The following is a 23,324-nucleotide window of genomic DNA, read 5'->3' on the forward strand; positions in this document are numbered from 1 at the left end:
AAACATCGATAATTAAGCGATAGTATTACTTAACTTTCTTGTATTGCATTGTCGCTAAATTAAATTATTCTACATAGTACGCAGGCTAATTTCCATCCAATTATGTAAATACTGTTAATCTGAAGCTAAATTAAAGGTCTAACCAATATATTTGTCCTACTAGCCCAAACACAATGAAAGGAAATATATTGTTATATATTTCCTTGCATAGTGTTTGGGCTAGTAATAAATTGGTTAGACCATTTTAATTTAGCAACAATAAATTATTTAAAAAAAACAGTATACCAAATTGGATGGAAATTAATTAGCCTTATCTACTACTATGTAGGATAATTTAATTTTGCGAATAACAATACAATTACACGTTGTTATACGTGATATAAAACTATAAAATAAAGCATATTTTAAATAAATAAATTACGTCAATATATAATAGCGTGTTGTGTAATGGCTGATTAATTATTTGTTTCCAAAATCATGTCGTCTGCTGAGCTGTGCATAAACAACTTGTTAATGCTATTAGTCTGTGGTAACAGGTGTAAAATGTAATTGATGTAAAACACTGTCTAATCCAAATCATGGATATCGATGTTAGAAAAACATCGACAGCTGACAATCGATGGCAAAACCATCGATCTCTTGTACCGTCGATGTTTCTTCAGTGAATTGAGAGACATCGAACATTGATGTCGAATAGTGTGAATAGTCATTAGTCAATGATATCGCCCTTAGTCATAGCTTTCAAATAGTTCCAGTTCCAGATATAACCTAAACCTAGTGTTGTTGTGTCGTGTCGACGACGGCTCAGTCTAGTCCAGTAGAAGAGTGGTCAGTGGTGGTGGAGGGTGGAAGAAGTTGTAATTCATGAAAATGACAAAGACTCAATGAATTTTTTCTTATGTGATTGTTAATTCATCCAATAAAAATGAGCAGGTAAGGTACTGGCATTGCAGTTATAATGTATATTAACTAAGCGAGCTTTTAAATTTAGAAATATATCAATATATGATTGAGTAGTTAAATTAAGTGGAAGGGTTATTTTGCTGTTGACAAACTGCTTTAAATTCCTAGTCAAAGTAGGAAAGGATAAGCACATTAAAATATAATCAGAAATTTGAATTTGAAATAATGAAATTGTTAATATCTGTTTTGTGATAAAAAAGCAGATCTTTGTGAGATTTATAATATTTTATATGAAAAATTATTATAATGACCCATTTAGGTAATCTCTTTTTAATTCTCTCTCAACATGATGTCTGGTTGCAGTCATGCCTCTTAGAAATGTTATTGTAAATTGAGCAAGGAAAACACTTGTTGTGCTCAGTGGTGGCAATGAGGGGAGTACAAAGGACCGTTGGAAGCAAAAATAAATAAAAAAATAAATAAAATAAAGACCAAAGCCCCTCCCATTGGACCCTGGAAAAATAAATATGTAGGCTAAACATACATTTTGTCCTAAAAAACGTAACAGAGGTTTTTGTTGCAGTTCTAGAAAATATGGCTTTTTGAAGTCATCAAATGGCTTTAAAATACAAAATTTTCAGGGGACGACCCCTGAGCCCCCCCCTATTTCTTGGGAGTCGTAAGATACCCCCAGGTAGCTCCCCCTTGACAAGGTCCTAGAACCACCACTGGGTGCTAAATGTTCTATGATTTCAAGTCTATTTGATGCCCTTCAGTAATAGATGTGAATTTAAAATACATAACATGAAACTCTTGATGTTAGAAATAATTTGTTCATGTGGTCCTAATCCAACCAGAGGGAGTTAAATGTTAAAAATTCAGTAAAGAAGTTGGAAATTCGTGTGGTGTGCAGGTTTGTTGTCATGATGTTATGTCTGTATGGAAACAAAAGGGGCACTATAGTTTAGTTCAACTAAATTCAGGGTGTTCTAAAATGTTTACAATCCCTACAGCAGCATAAAAACCTCAACAATTTTGTATGATGGTTGACGAAACTGTGACAAAAACTCTGCATTTGTCATAAGGCCATCACTGCCTCCGGATAGTTCTGTCGCGTCCGCCGTACAACCTGTGTCGGTTTGTCCTGTGTATTAATGTGGCCCGGCCTACTGTCTTTTAAATGTATTTAAATTGTGTTTTAATTGTGAACTGTAAATACGTTTTGATGAAGACTTCCGTCGGATTTATTTATGACTGACTCCAATTTTACGTTGACAAGGATTTGATAATGGGTCTTTGACCCGAATATAGTCATTCATAGACTAATTTAAAGCTGAAGATGGACTAAGGTATGTAACTTATTACATATTCAAAAGTCAGTCTTGGTGGCAAACATGTTTAAATAATGCCAACCTTTTGTTAGAGAGCATCATTAAATGATTGCCCAATTATAAAACATATTGGTCCATAATTGGCCTTATGGGATCAGCAACCTTTAAATTTATAGGTGACCACTGGCATAGTGTCTAGCTATCCAGACAATTACTACTGTAGTTGGAACTATGAAATGGTGAAAAGTGAGTCAGCATGTACATAATGCCTCAGTTTATTGAATGGTTATTAATTGAGGGTAATAATTAAGTGAAATAACTGTTCTGTATCAGGAACAATACTCTTTATCTTCCTACAGTCATGAGTTATCGGAACGTTAAAACCGACAGTTTGAGATCTCTGTAAACTGAAATAGCTCTTTTATTTCAACCATTGACTAACTCAAAAAAAAAAAAAAAAAAAAAAAAAACAGAAATCAGAATAATCAACCATTATTTTAGAGATGGATTTTATAAATACAGTAAAATAACGTAAACACCCCACAGCAGCAAACCTGAAGATTAAGCAAATTTCCATCCTTATTGGATTTTCTCTTCAATATTTTCTTTGATAATATCACATTTATTCCCTTTTAAACCAAATAACATTAGGATTAACAAGTACTTTAGTTAGGTTTGCTGCCAAAGAGAAAGTAATAAGGTGTGATTTTTTAGTGAAATGTTGCTAGATTAGGTGAAATTCTATGTTTTGAGGACCAAAATTAGGAATGACGAATATTTTCACCCAGTACGGTATTCATTATTAAACCCAGTTTCCAAAGTTCAATCGTGCTGGTTTCCAAACTCCGTAGAATAAAAGTAGATTGAGGCGTTTGTTGTTTGTACCAAATTTCGTCAAATAAGTTAAAGGAGTTATTATGCAAATAGAAACATGTATGAATTTGAACGGATGGTGATGTTTTGGCCTCCGGGGACTTCAAAAAAAGTATATCAGTCCCGGGTCAAGGTCTTACCATGAGACCTAGGGTATAGGAAATTTGCCAAGAGATGGTCCTAGAACAGCCTCAGTCCAGTGGGGTTCAGGCTCCCTGGAATGAAACATCACAAAACACCAGGAACAGTTATGGATCGTGGATTCCTATGAACTGAAATAGCTCTTTAAATCTAACCATTGTTAACCAACAATTATTTGCTAGGAAGACCAAATTTTATCCTCTTTAATTCTAAGGTCTTTAATTTGGGGACACTCATCTCGCAAACCCTCTATATCATGTTGGGGCAAGGTCACTTTAAAATGCATCTTTGTAATCATTAGAGTTATAAAATTGTGTTGATTCTGATACAATTACAACTTAAGCCATTCTCAGATAATCTTTTTGTCCTCAGCTGATAACTTGGCCTTTACTTCCTTTACTCCACAGACAAACATTACATAGAGGGAAATGACTAAAAGAATACAGTGTTGATACTAAACTAAAAATGTTAAGATTGATGTTTCAATTTATTTACTCAGCCCTATCAAATGAAAGATAAGTTTTGTTTACCTGATAAGATTATAATAAAGTAGGCTGACTCAGCTAAGATTAGTTTCTTTGTTTTTTGAATGTAAACTTAACCCTTAATGCACACTACTTCATCTTTGTGATTGACAGTACAACATTTTAAATAATTTTTCTCATAAAATTGTTTATCATGACTAAGGTATGCAAGTTATATTAGTTTCAGCTTCTAGAACCTTGAAGAAATACTATCTCAATGTCAAAATTTTTTGGAGATCATTTATTAGGTCATAGGGTTAGCGTTATTATCAATTAAACTTTTGTAGCCTTTGTTATTGTTATAAAGCGAGAGCTTTTAGACTTGACTATACTCAGGTTAAGTTAAGGATGGAAGTCAGGAACAGGACAAAAACTGGGCCAACACTGCAAGTAAATCCCATGTCTTGCTTTACTGAACACACCACTTAAAAGTGAAAATGTGTAATGAATAATTTTATAAAATGATTAAGTTTCCTAAGAATACTGTATTCTAGGTTATCTCATAAGACAAACAATCGTATGTCTGTCCCGTTACTCGGTAGAATTGAACTGTTGGTTCATAATTCAAGACCGCCTATTAACATGGGACAGAAACACAATCTTTTGTCTTATGATGACTTAGAATGCAGAAGGCCAATGGTTTTTCCAAGATAAGAAATAAATTGAATTTTCAAATTATTGATTACATTTACACTTTTAAATGTTGTATTCAGAGATGTGTGACTTATGGGTTTTACCTGCAGGGCCAATCCAGCCATCGTCCTGTTGTCCTATGATAGCTTGTCCTTGCCTCAAAACCCGAGACCATTTATAACAAATACATGACTAAGAGTGTGAATGTGAAAGCATATGCAAAAAAAGTACAGGGCTCTTTAAATCAGAGGTGTTTCAGGCACTTATAGGTTAGACAGAGAACTATTTGGTTCCTTTAAGTTTCGTATCCAACAATTATTTTTGCTTATTGAGAAGTGCCTTAGAAGAGAATTTGTCGACACAAGTGGTTTTGGTAGTTGTCAACTGTGATTGAAAAAATTATTTGTATGTACAGTTGAACCTCTTTAATCCGAACACCTCATTGCTGTACTCTATACAAAGTACAGAAGTTCTATATTGTATACTGTATTTAATGTACAGTACTGTTTATTCACTATGTTTACTACAGTACTGTATTATATAAACACTGTATTTTACTTTATAAACTATTTTTTTACTTTTCCCGTAACAATTACGATCCATTTTAACCACCTTTTAGCTAAGCTATTGTTATGTAAAGACAACAATATGTTCTGTAATCCAAACTATTCAATAGTCCGAAATACCCCCGGTCCCAATTACTTCGGATTAAAGAGCTTCTACTGTACTTGAAACTTTAAGGATTGGTCGCAAAATTGGCCATAATTTCATAGCTGTAGCTACATTACTTAATTATACTTGATCTATACAATATATTGTATTTTTTAGGAACGACGGAAAAGGTGGCCTTCTTACAGCATTCAAAAGAGGGGACATTGAACAAGTTTTGAAACTTTCTGGAGACATCCCAGATTCTGCCAAGGTCAACATCCCACACATAGTTGTACAGTACAAAGTATTCAATGGTAATGCAACTCCACTTACATTGGCAATCCAAAGCGGAAACTACCATCTCTGTCGTCTGCTAGTTGAGGACGGACACTCACTTAATGGAGAATCTGAAAAGTATTTCCGCCTGCATCCACTCAGTTTGGCTTTGCACTTTAAACATTCAGACATTGCAGAACTTCTTATAGAGTTTGGAGCAAATGTCAACTTGCTTAACAAGGACAAAAACACTTATCCTCTCTTTTGGGTGATTCATACGAAGCTACCTCCTCATATGATCGATGTAATCATAGCTGCAGGGTTTCCAGTGAATGCTCTAGTCATGAAGAAGGAAAGAATGACTGCAATACAATGTGCAGTATTAGAGAACAACCTTGAAGCTATTAAAACTTTGATCAAGTATCCATTGGATTTCAACCATTCAAACGCTTCTCGTGAAACCGCACTGGGTATTGCTATCAGAAGTAACTTCGTCGAGATTGTCAAGCTCCTGGTGGACAAGGGTGCGAGTCTGAACAGTAGAAATTCTGCGCTTTGTCCATTGTTCCTCGCAATCAGGTTTGAACACATCAAGATGGTGGAGCTTCTGCTTGATTTAGGAGCGAATTTGCAAGAAGGATGGGTCGAAGAAGAAATTGTTCCACCCTTACAATTTGCTATAAACTATTTAAACGTCGATATAGTAATGCTCCTAATAGCAAGAGGTGCAAACGTCAACGATAGAAATTGTCGCTCCGGGGAGACAGCCTTGCATGTCACTGCATCTTACATCGGACTCAAATACCAAGGGGAGACATTAAAAGCTGTACAATTGAAAATCGCAAAAGCATTAATAGGCAGAGGAGCTGATGTCAATGTCAAGGACATCATAGGTAGAACTCCTTTGGACGGTGCCATATGCGGGGAAAATACTGAACTCTGTAAACTACTGTTACGGGAGGGAGCAGAAGTACATGGAGATGGATGGATCAATGTCACCGGGAGTGGCAACAGATTTGAGTACATCTGCTGTGTAAAAGCATTCCAGTGTGCTGAGTTGATAAGTATGTGTTTAGATCGAGGAGGAGACTACAACTTCAGAGATCACCACGGACTATCTCCGTATCACTGTGCCATGGCTAAACACAATCCTGACATGGTGACGGCGTTCTGGCGACACGGATGTCCATACGACCTACCGGAGCTGAAACCAGGCAAGATGAAAGAGATGCTATGGTACAACCCCGACCCGAGAGATAAAAAACTCCTCTCAGTCCAGGCTGACTTCATGGATGGAATAAAAAACAATAGATTAGATTCCGTAGTAAACGCTATTCAGATGGGTGCAGAGCCTAAAGGCAGCAGTGTAAAAATACCATCTACTTTACACTATGTCGCAGCCAGTGGTAGTCATAGCATTGCTAAAACTCTTTTAGAACACGGGTTGGCGGTGAACAAAATCAACGTAATAGGACAAACACCTCTTTATGTAGCCGTTGAAAAGAAAAACTTGCAAATGTGTAAGGTGCTTTTACAAAACGGAGCTTGTTTCGATTACCGATGTAAAAAACTGCCCAAAAATCGAACAGTAAAAATCCTTGTAAAAGAGAGTGATCAACTTAGTCAGTTGTTTAGTCTGATTTATAAATGTTTCAAGCTAGCCAAGAAGGGAGATTTTAAAGTGTTAAAAGTACTTAACAAGTTAAAGAAGTCGGATGAGCAGGAAATGTTGCAAGTTTTGATGAACTGTGAGAACCAGAGAGGATTTACTCTACTGAATGTAACATTGGCACTGGGACATGTAGCCTTGGCTGGTGAGCTGATGCAGTTTCGATTGAACAACAAAGCACACAAACCCTGAGAGGTGTAGTTAAGAAACAAACATTGCAATAATATATTTGTGGTCACTGTGCAATATGCAAAACGCAGATGTATAGTCTCTAGCAATTTGTTATTGAAACATAATTGAACTATAAACACTTAATAAACAGAATTATGCAATATAGGCCTAATGAAATATTTTATGTAATGACTAATTCAATGTATGAATGGATTGTAAAGTTGAATATTCTTATGAAATTACAAGACAAATGCAATTTCATTGTAAGCTTAACGTGGTCCATTATAGCACAGGTAAACATTAGTGATATATCTGGTGGGAGAAGTAGCCTATGTTAATTTGTTTTAATGTTCTAATTTTGTAATAAAATACCAAATTAAATTACATGTATTAGGATAATCTTTGTGTTATGTTTTGTGAAGTTTGTGTATCCATCTATTAGCTCCTGGGACTCTGACTAATTTTCTCTGCAGGCTAACTGAACTATATCCCATTTTTAAATAAGTTTTACATTTGTATAATACTCTTTTATAGGCCAGTAAAATTAGTTAAAAAATAGGCTGTGCCTGGAAATAATTCTCAGAAAGCTGGAAATCGTTTTAATCCTTTTGTTTTGTATGTAAGTAAAAGGATTTGAAGTTTGTCCCATTTTTCCAGGAGAGCTTCTGACCTGGGACCACAAAAACCTTGAAATTTAGGGTTATTTTCTAGTTTTTACTAAAATGTCAAAGAACCGTCCAGCCTATACATGGTAAAAGAGTTATAGAGCATAAAATTCCGCATCCATTGAGTGTATGGTGATGAATGTCGAACCAATATTAAGCTATTTATAGTAATTTAAATAAAGTTATTTTATAAAAAATTATTGAACATTGCATATTTAACATTATATTTCTTCTAGAAGATGGATTCCAAGTACATTATTATCTACAAAGTAATTCAAACGAATTACAAATACCCTCACCGCAGCAAACCTGCAGACTAAATGATTTTCCATTTACCTGGCTGGATTTATACTAAAATATTTCCCTAAAAATTTGTCAGATTTATTTCCTATTTAATTAACATTAATATAAGTGAGTCCTTAGGTTTGCTGCTACAGGGAAGATATTGAGATGTGTTTTTTTTATTGCAATGTAGATAGCTTAGTATTAAAAAAAACAAAATTTCTAATTGTTGTTTAAATATTTCTATAAACAAGCAAACTTCAAAAGTTTATTTATTCTCCATAGGAATAACATGGGAATTTAAATTTACAATTTTTTAAATTATCCCCGTAACTGTTGGGCATACAATAACGCTTCAATATACAAATAAATTATTTATTTGTTTAAGCTCTACAAAATGCCAATCACAGCTCTGGAACAGAGAACTTTAAAAAACATGCATCGTACATTTGACTCCGTTCTTCCGATAAGTGCAACCACTTTTACACCCTTTTGCACACTTACATGAGATATTGTTAAGAAGATCTGGTGGTGCAGCTTCAACATTTTTTGGGATTTGGAAGTATCCCATGCTTAGATGACTTCCAGCCCCAATCAGTAAGCAATTTCAGCCACCAAATGCACGTAGAAACAGGATATTGCTTTTAAAGGTCGAATAATATTTTAATTTCACTTGGGAATAAAACGTATTGCTGGACTTCCCTTTCCCCGGGTTTCAAGAGGTGAAGAGGCATATATATAGTGGCTGATTTGGGAACAAATTCAGTTAAGAGCACACGGAGGTCAATATCTTGCCCCACGATTATAACACGTTCTGACTGCTGAACTAGTTAGATGGCTTGCATGACGATAGTAGTATCTGCATCCTCGGCAGCTTGCTTGACAGTTTTCTTGCTTCAATCTTTGAGTATTCATGGTTATGAGATTGCGTTTATTTCCTTCATTTGTAAGAAAGTGTTCTTATGGCAAGGTGAGGGACATTGTTTCATCAAACTTGACACTGGCTGCAATGTATTTACCCTTCAGCGGAATCCTATGAAGAAACCAATGAAGACTCAATTCAACCACGTGGAAGGTAAAGCCTACTAATTGGGGCTATCTAAGCATGGGATACTTCCAAAACCAACAAATGTTGAAGCTGCATTACCAGATCCTCTTAACACTATCTTATGTAAGTGTGCGAAAGGTTGTAAAAGTGGTTGCACTTGAAGGAAGTACAGAGTCAAATATACAACCCTCTAAAGGCGTTTCTTGCACCAACCCACCAGGGGAAGAAAAACCAAAAATAAGCTATGAGCACGCACAGAGGAGGAGGAAGTTAGATCTGTAATTCATGATTCACGACAAAAGAGACAACAAAAATTTATCAGTTTTTTGTAATTCGTATTAATTACTTTGTAAATAATAATGTACTTGGAATCCATTTTTTAGAAGTAATATAAATGTTAAATATCCAATGTTCAATGATCCGATTTTGATGAAATTTGGTAAAAACGTGTTAACCTACATTTATTCTAATGAGTTCACGACTCATCATAATCGTACTATGGGAGCGGGGGCTTATGGGGGGTTTTATGGGGTAAAAATTGATTTTCCCATTTTCGAACCCAAAAGCACAAAATTTCATAATTTCTCTCCAAACTATTTTGTACAGCTTAAACAAATAAACCATTTATTAGCATATTGAAGCGTTGTTGTATGCCCAACGGTTACAGGGATAAATAAAAAAACTTAAAATTTAAATTCCCATGTTATTCTTATGGAGAATAAATAAACTGTTGTAGTTTGCATGTTTATGGATGTATTTAAACCAAATTTGAAAACTTTGTTTATTTAATAGTAAGCTATCGACATTGAAATGAAAAACACATCTCAATATCTTCGCTGTAGCAGTAAACCTAAGTAGTCACTAAAATTAATGTTAATTAAACAAGAAAAAATCTGACAATTTTTAGGGAATATTTTAGTATAAATCCAGCCAGGTAAATTGAAAATCACTTAGTCTGCAGGTTTGCTGCGGCGAGGGTATTTGTAATTCGTATTAATTACTTTGTAAATAATAATGTACTTGGAATCCATTTTCTAGAAGAAATATAAATTTTAAATATGCAATTTTCAATAATTTCTTAATAAAATAACTTTATTTAAATTACTGTAAATAGCTTAATATTGGTTCGATATTCATCACCATATACTCAATGGATGCAGAATTTTATGCTCTACAATTCCTTTATTATGTGTTTTTCTGTAGGCTGGACGGTTTTTTAACGTTTTAGTAAAAACTAAAAAAATAACCCTAAATTTCAAGGTTTTTGTGGTCCCAGGGCAGAAGCTCACCTGGAAAAATGGGACAAACATCAAATCCTTTTACTTTTATATAAAACAAAAGGATTAAAACGATTTCCAGTTTTCCGAGAATTATTTCCGGGCAAAAACCTATTTTTACTGGCCTGTCGGCAGAGTAGAAATAAAAAAAAGGTCAATAAAAAAAAAAATAATGTAAGCAATCTTTGTACTGTAAACACTACATTGTAAATATATATATAACTGATTTATCAAATTTATTTATCCCTGACTTTTGCCCTTGACTTAAAACACCCTGTATTTACACCACTAATAAGTCCAAAAAAGACAAGGGTCAGTTGATCTTTTCTTTTTTAACAATAAAACCTGGTTAAAAAAAAGTGTATCTCAGCATTAAACTGTGTTGACTAATGTAACAATTATAATTCATTTTTAAGGATGTCACGGATTGTCTGACAAGGTACGTTTTTACCATAATTAGTAATGTAATAAGCTAAAATATTCTCAGCAAATGTTCTTTATATTTTTCTCAAAATTTAGTCAAAGTTTTCCTCTAGGGCAACATTACGTTACTTGACTCAATTGCATAGAGCACCCATGATTTCTCTATATTTTAACTAAGTGCAAGATTACTTTAATGATGATGGGCTTACCTGTAAAATTCACAAGACTTAATTCACAAGATAATTAATCTATAAACATTTAGGGAAGGGGCAGGGGGGCTCAACAGAAATATTTTTATGATCCAGAAGATCTTGGACATTTGACATAGAAACATTCAAATTGATTAAGTTACCGGATAAGTAAAATGTTTGAAAAAGGAAAAAAGTCAAATTTTGAATGGAATAACTTGATTGAGAATGCAATCAGTTATATTTTTACTGAGTATATGTTTGGGGTTTACTTATATATCTTTTTTATGTTATGTTTTTTATAGCAAGATTTTTTGGATTTAGTTGGGCTATGAAAACAGTATTAAAACAGTGGTAACATCTAAAAAAAATAAGATAAAAGGAATAAGGTATGCATTGAAAGAGAGAATATTTTTTATAAAAAGTATTATTTTGTAGATAAATTAACAAGACTAAAATTGTATACAAAACTTGTCTGAGGCGCCTTATTCAGTTGATTAAATGGTAACAATAAATTTAAAATTTAATCATAACTAGCCCACCCTCTCTCAACTTTTTTTAAAAGTATTCACTATTATAAGTATGTAAAGTACAAGATGGTCATCAAGAATTAGTTAATCATAGTACTAAATAGTATTAATTAAAATTTAGGCTGAAATCAATATGATTTAGAGAATCGAGCACAAGCTCTAATACTGGATCCAAAGTAGTAGACTCCACATTTCTGAAATCATCTTTAACATGTATAGTTTGGCTCATAATTATTGACATAAATATACACAAATGTGTATTTACAAAATTGCAAAGTGAGTTTCTGGTGTATTGAAGTAGTCTGATTCCTAGCCCTATGTGCAATTCTTTGTATTTTTATTTTTAATCCGGACATTCTACCCATTAAGGCCAGGCATACTGACTCGTGTAATGTTCAAATAACTTAGAACATTACTAAACAAACATGATTTACACAGTCAAGTTTAAATAATCCATGATAAAGCAACTAAAAGCTACACATACTTTGGCTTCAAAGTTAATTTTAAACAAACTTAACTCTAACAAAAGATACATTGAACATATTAGTCTTATTAAAGCACAAGTATCACACTTACCCTGATATCACTTATAGTGATTCATTTACCTGTTAAAAATAACACCACTGATAAAACTAACATCAATGTCTTGGCAAGCTCTCTCGTCATCAAAAGATGGCTCACACTGGCTGAACCGAAAGCAAACAGTCTTTGTGAACGCAATATTCGATAAATCGCTCAACGGATACTGTCCCGCAGATAACTCAAATGTTACGATGTAAACGTGCCTCGGCATAAACCACACCGGCTGCGACAGCCTCACCTCTTGTGTGACGTTGAAGAAAGCTGTAGTTCCGCTCCACTCGGTCCGATTGATCACATTCCCTTCCTCATCACAAACAGTTACGACTAGATCTTCCGGATAATGACTGACTGATCCTCGGCCCATAATGTAGTCAGCCGTAGTTGCTATACGAGTGAACACCTCAAAGCCAGTAACCATCACTTTGGTGTCCGAGCTCACTTTGCATTTGATTGTCCCTGAGTACATGTACCTCTTACGCTTTGTCAAGATGTGTCGCAAACAGCGACAAGAGACTGACATGAAGCGCTTCCGCATCTCTCGAGTTGTGTTGAACCCAACAGGCAAACTGATGTTGTCAAGGCTGTTGTTGTTGATGCATGTTTTAATCGACCTGATCTCCTCTTCACTCAACAGTCCAGATGGTTCCACAACGTCGGATAGCTCCGTGAGAGACAGGGTGAGGAAACGAACCTGCAAGTATAAAGAGTAACTCAAGATGTATGAAAGATAACACATTTACCGGTTATATTAACACATTTACCGGGTGTCTGGAGACTCTACATAAAGAGTGTGTGGACAGGAACTTCTCTTAAAGGTGACCACGGTCATTCAGTGTTGTACCACCAATGTATATCGATCAAAAGTTTTGTCTGGTATATATGTGGAAGTTAGTGAGTGTAGAATATCAGGGAGGCATATGTCTCATTAACCAATATCCAAGATTTATCGTTCATTCTGTAAATTTAATAATACATTATGTATCCGTTATTTGAAATAACAAATTAAATTAATTTATTAAAGTGTCACGATTCATCCACGATATCTGTGAACTTGTTTTGATTATGTGTGTGAAAGCAGAACCTTTTGAACATACTAATCATCTTTGTGAAACATGACTCGTGACAAACTTTTAACCATCTATATAAATAAAATTAGAGTTTTGTCATTGCTCAGAATTATATTCTTTTAGGTTATTTTTACGTTTTATACATTAAAGAAGCAGAAACGAGTCTTATCTCAATTTCTGTCTGTCTGTCTGTCCCTTTGTCTGTAACACTCAAGATGGCATTTTACGCAATCTTCTCCGTGAAAACCAGAGTACATATCAAGATCCAAGTCATTTTAATGTATTCACTGGATTGGCGAGAGTGTCTTTAGTGATTTAAATATAGCCTCACTACTTTGTAAATAAAATTACGGACGTTCAAAATTGCAGTTTTGTGCGATTTTTGTCAAATTTTCGTTCAATTTTTATCACATAATCGTCTATGAAATAACGAACAGCTGTTCGGATCAAGATTATTTTTTCTAGCTGTCAATGACATGTTTACAAATGTTGTTTACAAATACCGCAACTATTTCGAATCACGTTTTGAAAGCAAATCCCAACCAAGTGAGATTAAAAACGTTTTTCTTACATAACGGATTTAATTAATCGCAAGTGCAATAATATAGTCTAATAGTGTAACCGTAAATGAAATTAAATAACTAGACATCGTCCAAATCGGAACCAGAAATTCTTTGAGTATAAAATGTTTCTTGAGTTTTGACAACCAGAAAGAAGAAGACCTTGAATCAGTGTTGTATAGGGCTGTGACACTGAAATGATCGTCGCCAATAGCTTACAAAAAAGGTTTCCACTCATTGACGGCGCTTCAATGGCGATTGTGTAAAGTGTAAAGTAAAAAATCACAACTGCAGTGGGTGATTGTAACAGAGGTTTAACAGAGGAAGTGCTAAACTCGCTTTTCCAATGTGTCACTTTCTGTTTCTACTCACCGTGTGATGCAATCGCTGGACCATACAGCCAATAGGCCCATAGCTCATATCTTGGGTACGTAAGCCTACATATTTATTCATAACAACCTTTTTGACGACGATCCTTGATACCGGTACTTTTCCATAGAATACATGGCCTACCTACTTAAAAAATAAAATTACAAATGACCAAACCCCCAACATTGTGTGATTTTCGTCACATTTCCTTCTAATGTTAATAGATATACTAATCATTGTTTAGAGAATGCGTAATCTATTAAATAACAAAAAGTTGTTTGGGTAAGGTTGCTTCTTTTTCAAACTGACACCGATAATTTTACGCTATAACTTTTTACGAGAAAATCCAAAAGCAAGAGATCAATAACCTCGGGACTAGATATTAATGTATTTAATTGGTCCGATTTACTGTAATTCTTAGGTAGGTTCTTACGTAGGTACTGGTTCTTTTCCTTAGAACCGGTAGTTTACAAATTAGATATCGTTGGTGTTGCACCTTATTTATTAGAGCCGTCCGTATTCAATTTAAGTGATGTCTTAACTCTGTATAAGTTTTGCTTTTTCTGCCTGGATTCCAAATCTTAGCTTACCCGGTATGCTAAGAAAATGATAACCTATTTGAGTAAAACATTTGTTGGGCAAACCATCATGAATTGTTTACGCCTTTATATTGTTTATGTATCAATAGTTCGTGGCCTTTGTTGGATTGTTTTATTGTGTTGTTTTGTTGTATGTTGGTAACGCATTAATGTCCTTATTTCTCAGTGTTTCACGGAATGGACAAGAGCACCTTTGATACTGAAAATGTCAACCGGAATAAAGTGTTAAATGGTGAGGTTGAGGTAGTACTTTAAATACGTTTAAGTTAACCGATGTGGAAAGTAACTTTCAATTATAGGCCTACTTTAGGGCTACGCTTCATGGATCTATAAAACAATTTTAAGTTTAATCATTGGACATATGGACCAACACGATCCGGGTGACATTTAATTGCGAAGCATTTATTTTGGCTTGAACTGTCAGATACTGTATTTGCGAAGGTTTATATATAATAGTTTTGCCAGCATATCTGCAAATATGCAAACTAATTGCTGTTCTTAATCTTAATATAAGAAGGTTTCAACTGACTACTATAAGATCCCCGTGCGTAGAACGGGCACACAGCTAGTTGTAATTAAATATTGTTTTATATCATACTCGTCTATTACTCTGAATCGATTGGTCATCTAATAAATAAATCTATTGATAACTCGATGTGGTTCATATTTTTAGCACCTGAGATCTTAAATGTCACCAGGTAAAATTTTGTATAACTATAGGGTTGAACCTTCTCTGTGAGTTCATCTGTAGTTTATTTTGTAATATAGGAATAGTTATTAACTCATACTTAATGCCCCAAATTTCCCCGTTACAACTGGAATCTCTACATGAGTGCAACGGCTGGTAGTGCTCCTGTTAAGGACAATTTTTGGAAAAAATCAGCAAGTTGGTGTGAGAAAATACGTCCAGGGGGATATTGATACACAAAAAGATGACACAACGTGGCACTGATATTTTCCCCTAGAGTAGGACTTTTAAGTGAGAGAAAATTAACAAGAAATCTCACCATCAATATTGCTAGTTGTAGTACTAATTTCCATGAGCAACTATAAACATAAAGACATTATTTCATGCATTTACACCAATAGCTCAGTTAGGAAGATGTGTATCTTTTAAACCAAAGCTAGATGAAAGGAAAGGTTGGAATTGTTGCCTAAAATTAAGGTAAGGAGGATGTCAGGAGTCGGTAGTATACTTGTAGAGGGTGGTTCTTAATGCAAACGTTCATTGATGATGAAGAGAATGAATACAAAAGAATTACATCTAAGATTTAATTTATCTATTTTTCAAATTTGCTGATTTTTTTTATGTGGAAAAAATGTATAGGCATATGTTGAAGACGTGTCTTTAAATATTTTATTGTGTTATTGGACGTAAGTTTTCTGTAACAAAAAGTTTAATTTGTTTACTATACCAAAGGACAAAAACTATTCTATTTAGTTTGAAAATCAAAGACAGTTGTTACTAAGATATAATACATTGGACATTATTTGCTCACTTTGCTAAGAAGTCCTGCTTGGTTGACAACCGCTCGTTTGTTTGCGGCGGACGGCGAGATTTCTCTTATAGAGCACTGAGCTGACGCCCAGTCTGCAATCAGCTGATACAACTCCGCCTCCAGTAGGTTGATACTGGGCTGGTCTAGCAGACGACTCAATGTCACCAGACCAATGTTCTCATCAGGGTTGACCCACATATCACCAGGGTACTGGCACATCACCTGTTAAACGATTATATCAGCTGTTAAGTCTGGATATTCAGCTGATATACACAAAAATGAACCTTCTGTCCTTCAACATTATTGCAACCATTTGGTTGTGGTGAAAAGCTATAAATATATCTTTGATTACCTAATTCAATTTGGTCAGTTACATTAGAGATAAAAAAAAAAACCCAATAAACTGGCTGTAGTTTCATGGTCGTCTGTAACATACAAGCCTATTTGGGTTACCAAAAGTCCAATCCTCAGGAATCAAGATTGAAATAAATTTATTACTTCTCATTGAAAATACCCCCGCCACAGCAAACCTACCGTCTACACGAATTTGTATTTGGCTGAATTGATTTTCAATAATTGATCTACTTAAATAATATTAGGTTTAACGAGCACCTAGGTTTGCTTCTACAAGGAAACTAATAAAGTGTGTTTTTAAGTAAAATAATTATAAATAGCTTAGTATAAAATCAATACATTTGCCAAGTTTGATCAATCAACTTTATTTGTAATACTAAGAGAAAGATTACATTACTACATAAAAAATAATGGACTTGATTTTTATTTGTATCAACTATACGAGTATCAGGTATTTTTCTGATTTATTTGGTTACATATCCTCAATGTATGGCGTATTTAAAAGAAAATTATTAAAAAAATAAATTCACCTTGAGGCAAGAAGAGAGTAGTTCCTCTTCGTGCAATTCTTCTGCAATCGCCAAAATGTCCCATAAATTATTGATGAACAGGTGATCCAGTAGGTAGTCTAGGCACACTCTAGCTAAGTGTGGAATCATGTACTTCTTAGCTGCATACAACAGTTGTCCTGCAGTGTCTATACAGTCTAACTCTGTACTGTCACAGTAGATGTATCTAAAACACAGGTAAGATACCATGTTGACATCAGAAATCTTATTGAACTGGGGTAAATGTCAGTAAATATGTATAGTTTACATAATGCTTCATTACAGTGATGAGTGAACGTCAATAATCAGAATTGATTGGGACCGGACCCCATCCGGATTGTCAAATTATCCGGAATTACCTTAAAAAAGGAAGAGCCAGCACACACTATTTGAGTAGAAAACTTTAAAAAATTATATATATTTTTACTATAGGTACAGTAAAGGGTCTACAAGGAGATGAATAATTAATTTTTTTTTATGTTAAAGCACTTTGTCTTATTTAATTTTGAACATGTGTTCAGTGCATGGTAAATTCACATGACATTACAAACTTGAGCTTTAAAAAAATGTTTGTCAGGCTTTCGAACTGAGGTAACTTTAGTGGTTAATTTTTTGCAGAAGACAGTACAAAATTGTATTTTTTCTAAAGACAAATCTGGATTATTGACGTTCTAGATTTTTTATATACGAATTATCGACGTTCTACTGTATGTGTATCGCCTTCATTCCTACCAAATTTGGAACCGAATTTTGAAATGGTTACTCTAAAGCCCGCTCCAGACATGCGCCATTCGCAAAGCACAAAATACATTACGTTCGGCAATCTAGTTGTCTTGCTATTCGCCGAATAACGAGTAGACGTCTACACACATGTGTTGTTTTCCGAGCAACTGTTCATTTGGGGAATAGCAAAAATATTTGTTCACTTTGATGTGTGCAAAAATAACGACAATGAATGGGAAAACACGACCACGAATGTTTGCTGCTTGCCAAATAGACAAACACCTATTCACACTACTTGCAATTTGGCGAGTCGTTGTTCGGTGCTTGGTGAAAAAGTAACACACAAGTTTTAAAATACAAGAATACAGTAACAGAATAACATAACAATCCATATTGTAGCCCTTGAACTGACAGTTTTGTTGCAACTGCAACATTGTCTACGCAGGCAACACATCAAAAGATTAGAATAAGTACAACATAACACGTAGTTAACAAGAAAAGCGCTGACATAGTGGTAACTGATCGGATCCGGTTACGGCAGTAGACTAAACACGGAAACAAGTCAGTAACATTAAAACAACAGATGGTGTTAAGATGCCTATTTTGTCAACTAAATAACAAACATAGATGATACAATAAACCATTTACAATTCAAGTTTTTTTACTTACTTCAAAAGAAGACGGAAAGTTTGCGGCTCAAGATCAGGTACGTTGATGATTTCACTCTTTTCTGCCAATGTGCCATAAAACAATGCTTCAAACACAGGAGAACTAGCAGCCAGCACCAACTTGTGAGCTCTCAGAATCTGAAACATCAACTGAGCTGCTAAATGTGTTTTTTTATGGTTAGTAAACTTGTGTTTTAAAATAATTTATTGAATAATAATTGCGACCTCGATAAAACAAATCGCAACCCTATTCTAATAAAAAGAAATTAAAGGAGCATATAACAATAATAATATTTAACTTCTAGCATTAGATAACTTATTATTTAAAAAATATAGGCTAACTTAATACTTTTGGTTAGTTTATGTCAGCTCTTTCAGTTAGGCTAGATACAAAACCAAGAAGAGAAAAGTAAGTGTGGAGAAAAGAGGAAGATGGTACTACGTATAAATCAAATGAATATACATTGGATACACAATTAGCCTATTTGATGAAGCTAATATTTTTTTGTATTACCTCCGTTTGTTCATCTCCTGCTCTGAAGGCACAGTCTGACCAATGACTCTGAAGATGGAGCTCCTTAAATCGAGATATTAGACTGGTCTTATGAATCTGCCAATCTAGTTGGGGACGTTCCATCTACAATGATAAAAATATTTTTCATGGCTTCAATTCTTTAGTTATGCTTATCCAATTACATATTCAAGCCTAATACCTTTTAGAGAACTTCCCATAAGTTATAGCCTTGGGAATATCCTATTACCGTAGGTCTCATGGTAAGACCTGGACACGAGACCGATTTATTATTTTTGTTTTGATGTTCCCAGAGGTTTTTTCACCTTAACACCAGCCTCCTATATGATGCTAAGTAAGTTACTGTTGTCACCATGCAAATGCATTTATTTTATCACAGCAATGCCAATATAACAATATTTCATCTACAAGGTGGTGGAATGAATACATGTAACAGTCTGATATATAGTAAAAGATCAAATGTCTAATATAGGCCTAAGCATTGAGTTAAAGTGGGATACAATTTTACATTTAAGGTACACACTTTCTGGCAGGGCATAAAATAACTCATTGCTGAAATTTTGTCACCCAGTGGCTATGGGTGGTGCCGGCATTTTTTTTATGATTCACATTTTCAATGTATCGGAATTTAAAAAGTATTTAAAAATTTGTGTAAGTATTTTAGAGTATTCTCAGCTTCCGTTAAGTAAACAAGCGATCAACAATGGAACTGCCATTTCTAACTTTGAGTATTTCCTGACAATTGTATGTTGTGTGCAATAAAACAAATAAAAACTACAAAAGAATATTTTTATTTTACAATCTCACAAGTGAAGGTATAACATTAATGTACAATGCTCTTTGAAATGTAAATGTTACATTTAAACTAGCACTTTACGTTTAAAGTCGTTTCCAGCACCATGATCCAATCTTAAACTGAGCACTTTTCTTAACTAACGTAGCTTAAAATTGTAATTGTTTTTCTTTCCCATTTATGTACAGAATTCTAGAGCGAACAATGCAAATTTGGAAACAATAGTTAAAAGATTTCTGCTTTTTATTTTATGGCAGGGCCTACATAATCTGTACCGGTAACAATAATAATTAAGGTTATGATTTTTTTATTTAAACATGTTTGTGTTCACAAATTGTTTGAGGTTTGAAGTAGTCCACTTTTGAAATTGACTATGATTTTGGCCCAAGAGGTCGTGAAGGGAGCCTTTTGGCCTGTTACAACGTTCTAGAATACGTATTTAAGAGAGATTACCTATAAGGACTATTTATAAGCAAATATAATCGGAAAATTAATTAAAAAGATACGTAGAAAGGTGTGATTTACACTTTAATTTAGCCTGTGCAAAACTTTTCTGGGGCAGATCCCCCTGTATAAGTCCGGCGCCACTGTCATCCAGTGGAAATCCCTTAAAATATGCTTTCTGGTAAATTTTTATGTGATTAATTTTAATGATAAGAAACCCAGTGCTATACCAACCTAACAAAATCAGCGACACGCTTTTAACAGACTTCTGCCATGGCAGTGCTACCTCAAGTTATAATTTTAGCTCAGTGGATGCAGCACTATTATTTTTTTTTCATTTATGAAAACAGCTAATTTGAACTAAGCAGCAACAAAAAACTGTGATACATAATGAGAACTGTCTGTTTAGAGTTATGTTTATGTTTTTAATTTCACAAATAATTTGTGATATTTTGTGAATCTTTAATAATTTATTTTTTTCTATTGTTTGGGTGAAGTGGTAGAACATTATGGCTATGGTAGATGTGTAATACTATAGTATACCGTAAATTTAAAGAAGCAAATTTTATCATACTTTGTACTCCCTCATTGCAAACGCTAAGCTTGAGTATAACTGTACTAAGCATTTTATACTTATATGCCACTCCCGTACGAAGGACGGGTACTCTGCTAGTGTGCCAATAAAGATGACTTTGACTTTGACTAATTTAAATTTGCTTAGTCTGCAGGTTTGCTGCGGCGGGGGTATTTTCTTTCACTGTGTAATGACAATGTATCATACAAAATAGGTCACTAACTTAACTGAAGTTAAATCGAGTTTATAGTGAATGTGTAAGTTAGTTTATTTTTAGAGACTTCAAATGGGTTATTTTCTGCAAGAAACAAAACATAGGCTACTTAAAAAAGCTTTGATTAGTAGCCTAGAAAGAGTTTGACAGACTTTAGTAATATTTTATCTGTATATACCTATTTAAACAGAGCAGAATCTAAACAGGTGCGTTTTATAATGGTGAATGTATGGGCTGCGTCGGCTTCTGCCAGTCGGGAGTGGGGGGAGCTAGACCGAAAACAGTGACCACAGTGCCACTAGAGTGCAATTTAACTTAGTAGTTTTCTTTTACATCGTTGGGTATGTGTATTACCGATAAGTAATCTGTTTAAGAACCTAATAATGATTTAATTACATTCAGTCCCCCAGTTCGCTACTGTCAATGGTTGGGCTTAATGAAAATGGGCCAGTTTAACTATCCAGACCGAACAATGTCTGAACAAACCTGAGCCCAATAACTTGGGTAGACCAAGTTAGATAAGTAAGATTAAGGGTACACTTCCATATCTGTTGGCACAAACAACCGAATGAAAATATCAATCGATATTTCATTTGGTTAGTTAGGTAAGGTTAACCTAACCTAACTAACCAAACGTTATACCGTACGGTATCGAATTAAACAAGTTTGTGCCAACAGATATGGAAGTGTAGCCTGCCCAAGATTAATTCTATTTCTTTTTCTCTTTTTCCTATTCTCTTTCCTTAGCAAGATTAGGCCTTATGGTAGGTAGGCCTAAGCATTCTTTAATTCATCCAAAAAGGAATACAGTTTTAGGGTACAGTTTCTGAACTGGGCTAGATGCTAATATTGATTGAAACTATCGAATTGTAAATAATTGATTAATAATCGATATTTTTAAATATATCTATTATAAAATAAAACTATCATAACCTAACCTAACCAACCAAACTTGCTGATGGTGAAAAAATCGCATGAAGGTTTACTAATTGAATCGATAGTTTCAATCAATGTTAGCATATAGCCCAGTTAAGAAACTGTACCCCAGTTTTATGTTATTGTTTGGTAGTTTTACTTTCAATTGTGTCATCAAATTGATAAATAGGCCTATAGACCATTGGACCAGTTTTTGTTTACAAAATAAAACTGTCAGTGATGGATTGTTAAAATATCGAAAATGTAAAGTGAACCTGATTGTTATGATAAGCAAGGCCAGGACATAAACAAGTTGCTGTATTTTAGATGAAGTAGGCTAATATTAAGTAAGATTATACTACTTTAACTATGGTTTTAGGTTAGCCTAAGTAAGTTAGGCCTATCTTAAATTTGTCCTGCATAAAATATCAAAATAAATGAATATTATATGTTGATTAAACCCGACCTTGAACGAAAATCTCTAAGTAACCTTGAAATCTGAAGGTAGCCGCTCCTGTAAAGTTGTGAATGAGAGAATTTCCAGAGGATGGAGTAGTTGTTGTAGAGGTGGTTACAGTAGTTAGTTCTAGTTGTGTTGTGATGATGATAATGGTGCTGGCTAGTGATGGGAGAATCGAATACAGAATCGAATAGTATTCGAATACAGCCCGAGTATTCGTAGATTCGAATACTTCATATTCGTACGAATACTTTTTTGTGAATACTCTTGACATCAGATTTTGCAGGATTTCTTGAATCTAGAAAGCGAATTCGGGGGATTTAAAAATGTATTCAACACTTTTTCAACTACTGAATTCCCTTTTGAATATCTTACGAATCCGTAGCATTCGTAAGAGTATTTAATGTTTTTACTGCAGCATTTGTTTTCATCTATTCGTTATAATTTTACCATTAGCCCTATAATTTACATAAGATTATTATTAATCGTTAACATTTAGAATATATTGGATATTTAAAATATTAGGTTACTACTGGTTGAGGGCAATTGAATAGAATTTATTATAACTACCGGTACAACTGATTTATATAGTTACATGGCAAAATAACATGCATATCTGATGTTAATTATCCATACAAATGAATAAGACATATTATTAAAGATATTAATTAGTTAATATAAAAGAAAATAATACATTAATAAGACTGTAACTGACCATGAAAATAATATAAGTAAAAAAAAAAATGTACCTTTTAAAAATCATATAATTTAAAATTACATTGAATAAATTATATTAATGAATTAATTACTGTAAAACGAAATAACAGTGGCCAAAAGA

The 23,324-nt window shown here is 34.1% G+C and overlaps 2 protein-coding genes across 3 annotated transcripts; one reads left to right on the plus strand and one right to left on the minus strand.

The window, feature by feature from the left end:
• Positions 1 to 831: 831 nt before the first annotated feature.
• LOC129001413 (ankyrin-1-like) lies at positions 832 to 7,428 on the plus strand. The gene is made up of 2 exons (XM_054428671.1): positions 832 to 933; positions 5,234 to 7,428. The coding sequence occupies exons 1-2, from the start codon at positions 926 to 928 to the stop codon at positions 7,191 to 7,193; spliced, it is 1,968 nt and encodes a 655-aa protein (XP_054284646.1). The 5' UTR covers positions 832 to 925; the 3' UTR covers positions 7,194 to 7,428.
• Positions 7,429 to 11,464: 4,036 nt separating this feature from the next.
• On the minus strand, positions 11,465 to 22,612 carry LOC129001414 (BTB/POZ domain-containing protein 6-B-like). Of its 2 annotated transcripts, none has more exons than XM_054428672.1 (6): positions 22,517 to 22,612; positions 19,069 to 19,191; positions 18,556 to 18,692; positions 17,146 to 17,350; positions 16,262 to 16,483; positions 11,465 to 12,858 (listed from the first exon to the last, which is right to left on the minus strand). In XM_054428672.1, the coding sequence occupies exons 2-6, from the start codon at positions 19,189 to 19,191 to the stop codon at positions 12,187 to 12,189; spliced, it is 1,359 nt and encodes a 452-aa protein (XP_054284647.1). In that variant the 5' UTR covers positions 22,517 to 22,612; the 3' UTR covers positions 11,465 to 12,186. The 2 variants fall into 2 exon arrangements, with proteins under 2 accessions (XP_054284647.1, XP_054284648.1); XM_054428673.1 differs by having other exon boundaries at positions 22,493 to 22,612.
• Positions 22,613 to 23,324: the final 712 nt, after the last annotated feature.

The sequence above is a fragment of the Macrosteles quadrilineatus genome, unplaced genomic scaffold (assembly GCF_028750875.1).
Source record: "Macrosteles quadrilineatus isolate MER2022 unplaced genomic scaffold, UCM_ALF_1.0 Scaffold_8__2_contigs__length_117827958, whole genome shotgun sequence".
Lineage (NCBI taxonomy): Eukaryota > Metazoa > Arthropoda > Insecta > Hemiptera > Cicadellidae > Macrosteles > Macrosteles quadrilineatus.

Excerpts from the sequence above, each read along its gene's own strand:
- LOC129001414 (XM_054428672.1), bottom strand. The coding sequence starts at position 19,191 with ATGGAACGTCCCCAACTAGATTGGCAGATTCATAAGACCAGTCTAATA. Across the intron at positions 17,351-18,555 it reads ACTTTCCGTCTTCTTTTGAA|ATACATCTACTGTGACAGTA; the intron begins GTAAGTAAAAAA and ends CCTGTGTTTTAG. Across the intron at positions 12,859-16,261 it reads AAGCAGGACTTCTTAGCAAA|GTTCGTTTCCTCACCCTGTC; the intron begins GTGAGCAAATAA and ends TTATACTTGCAG.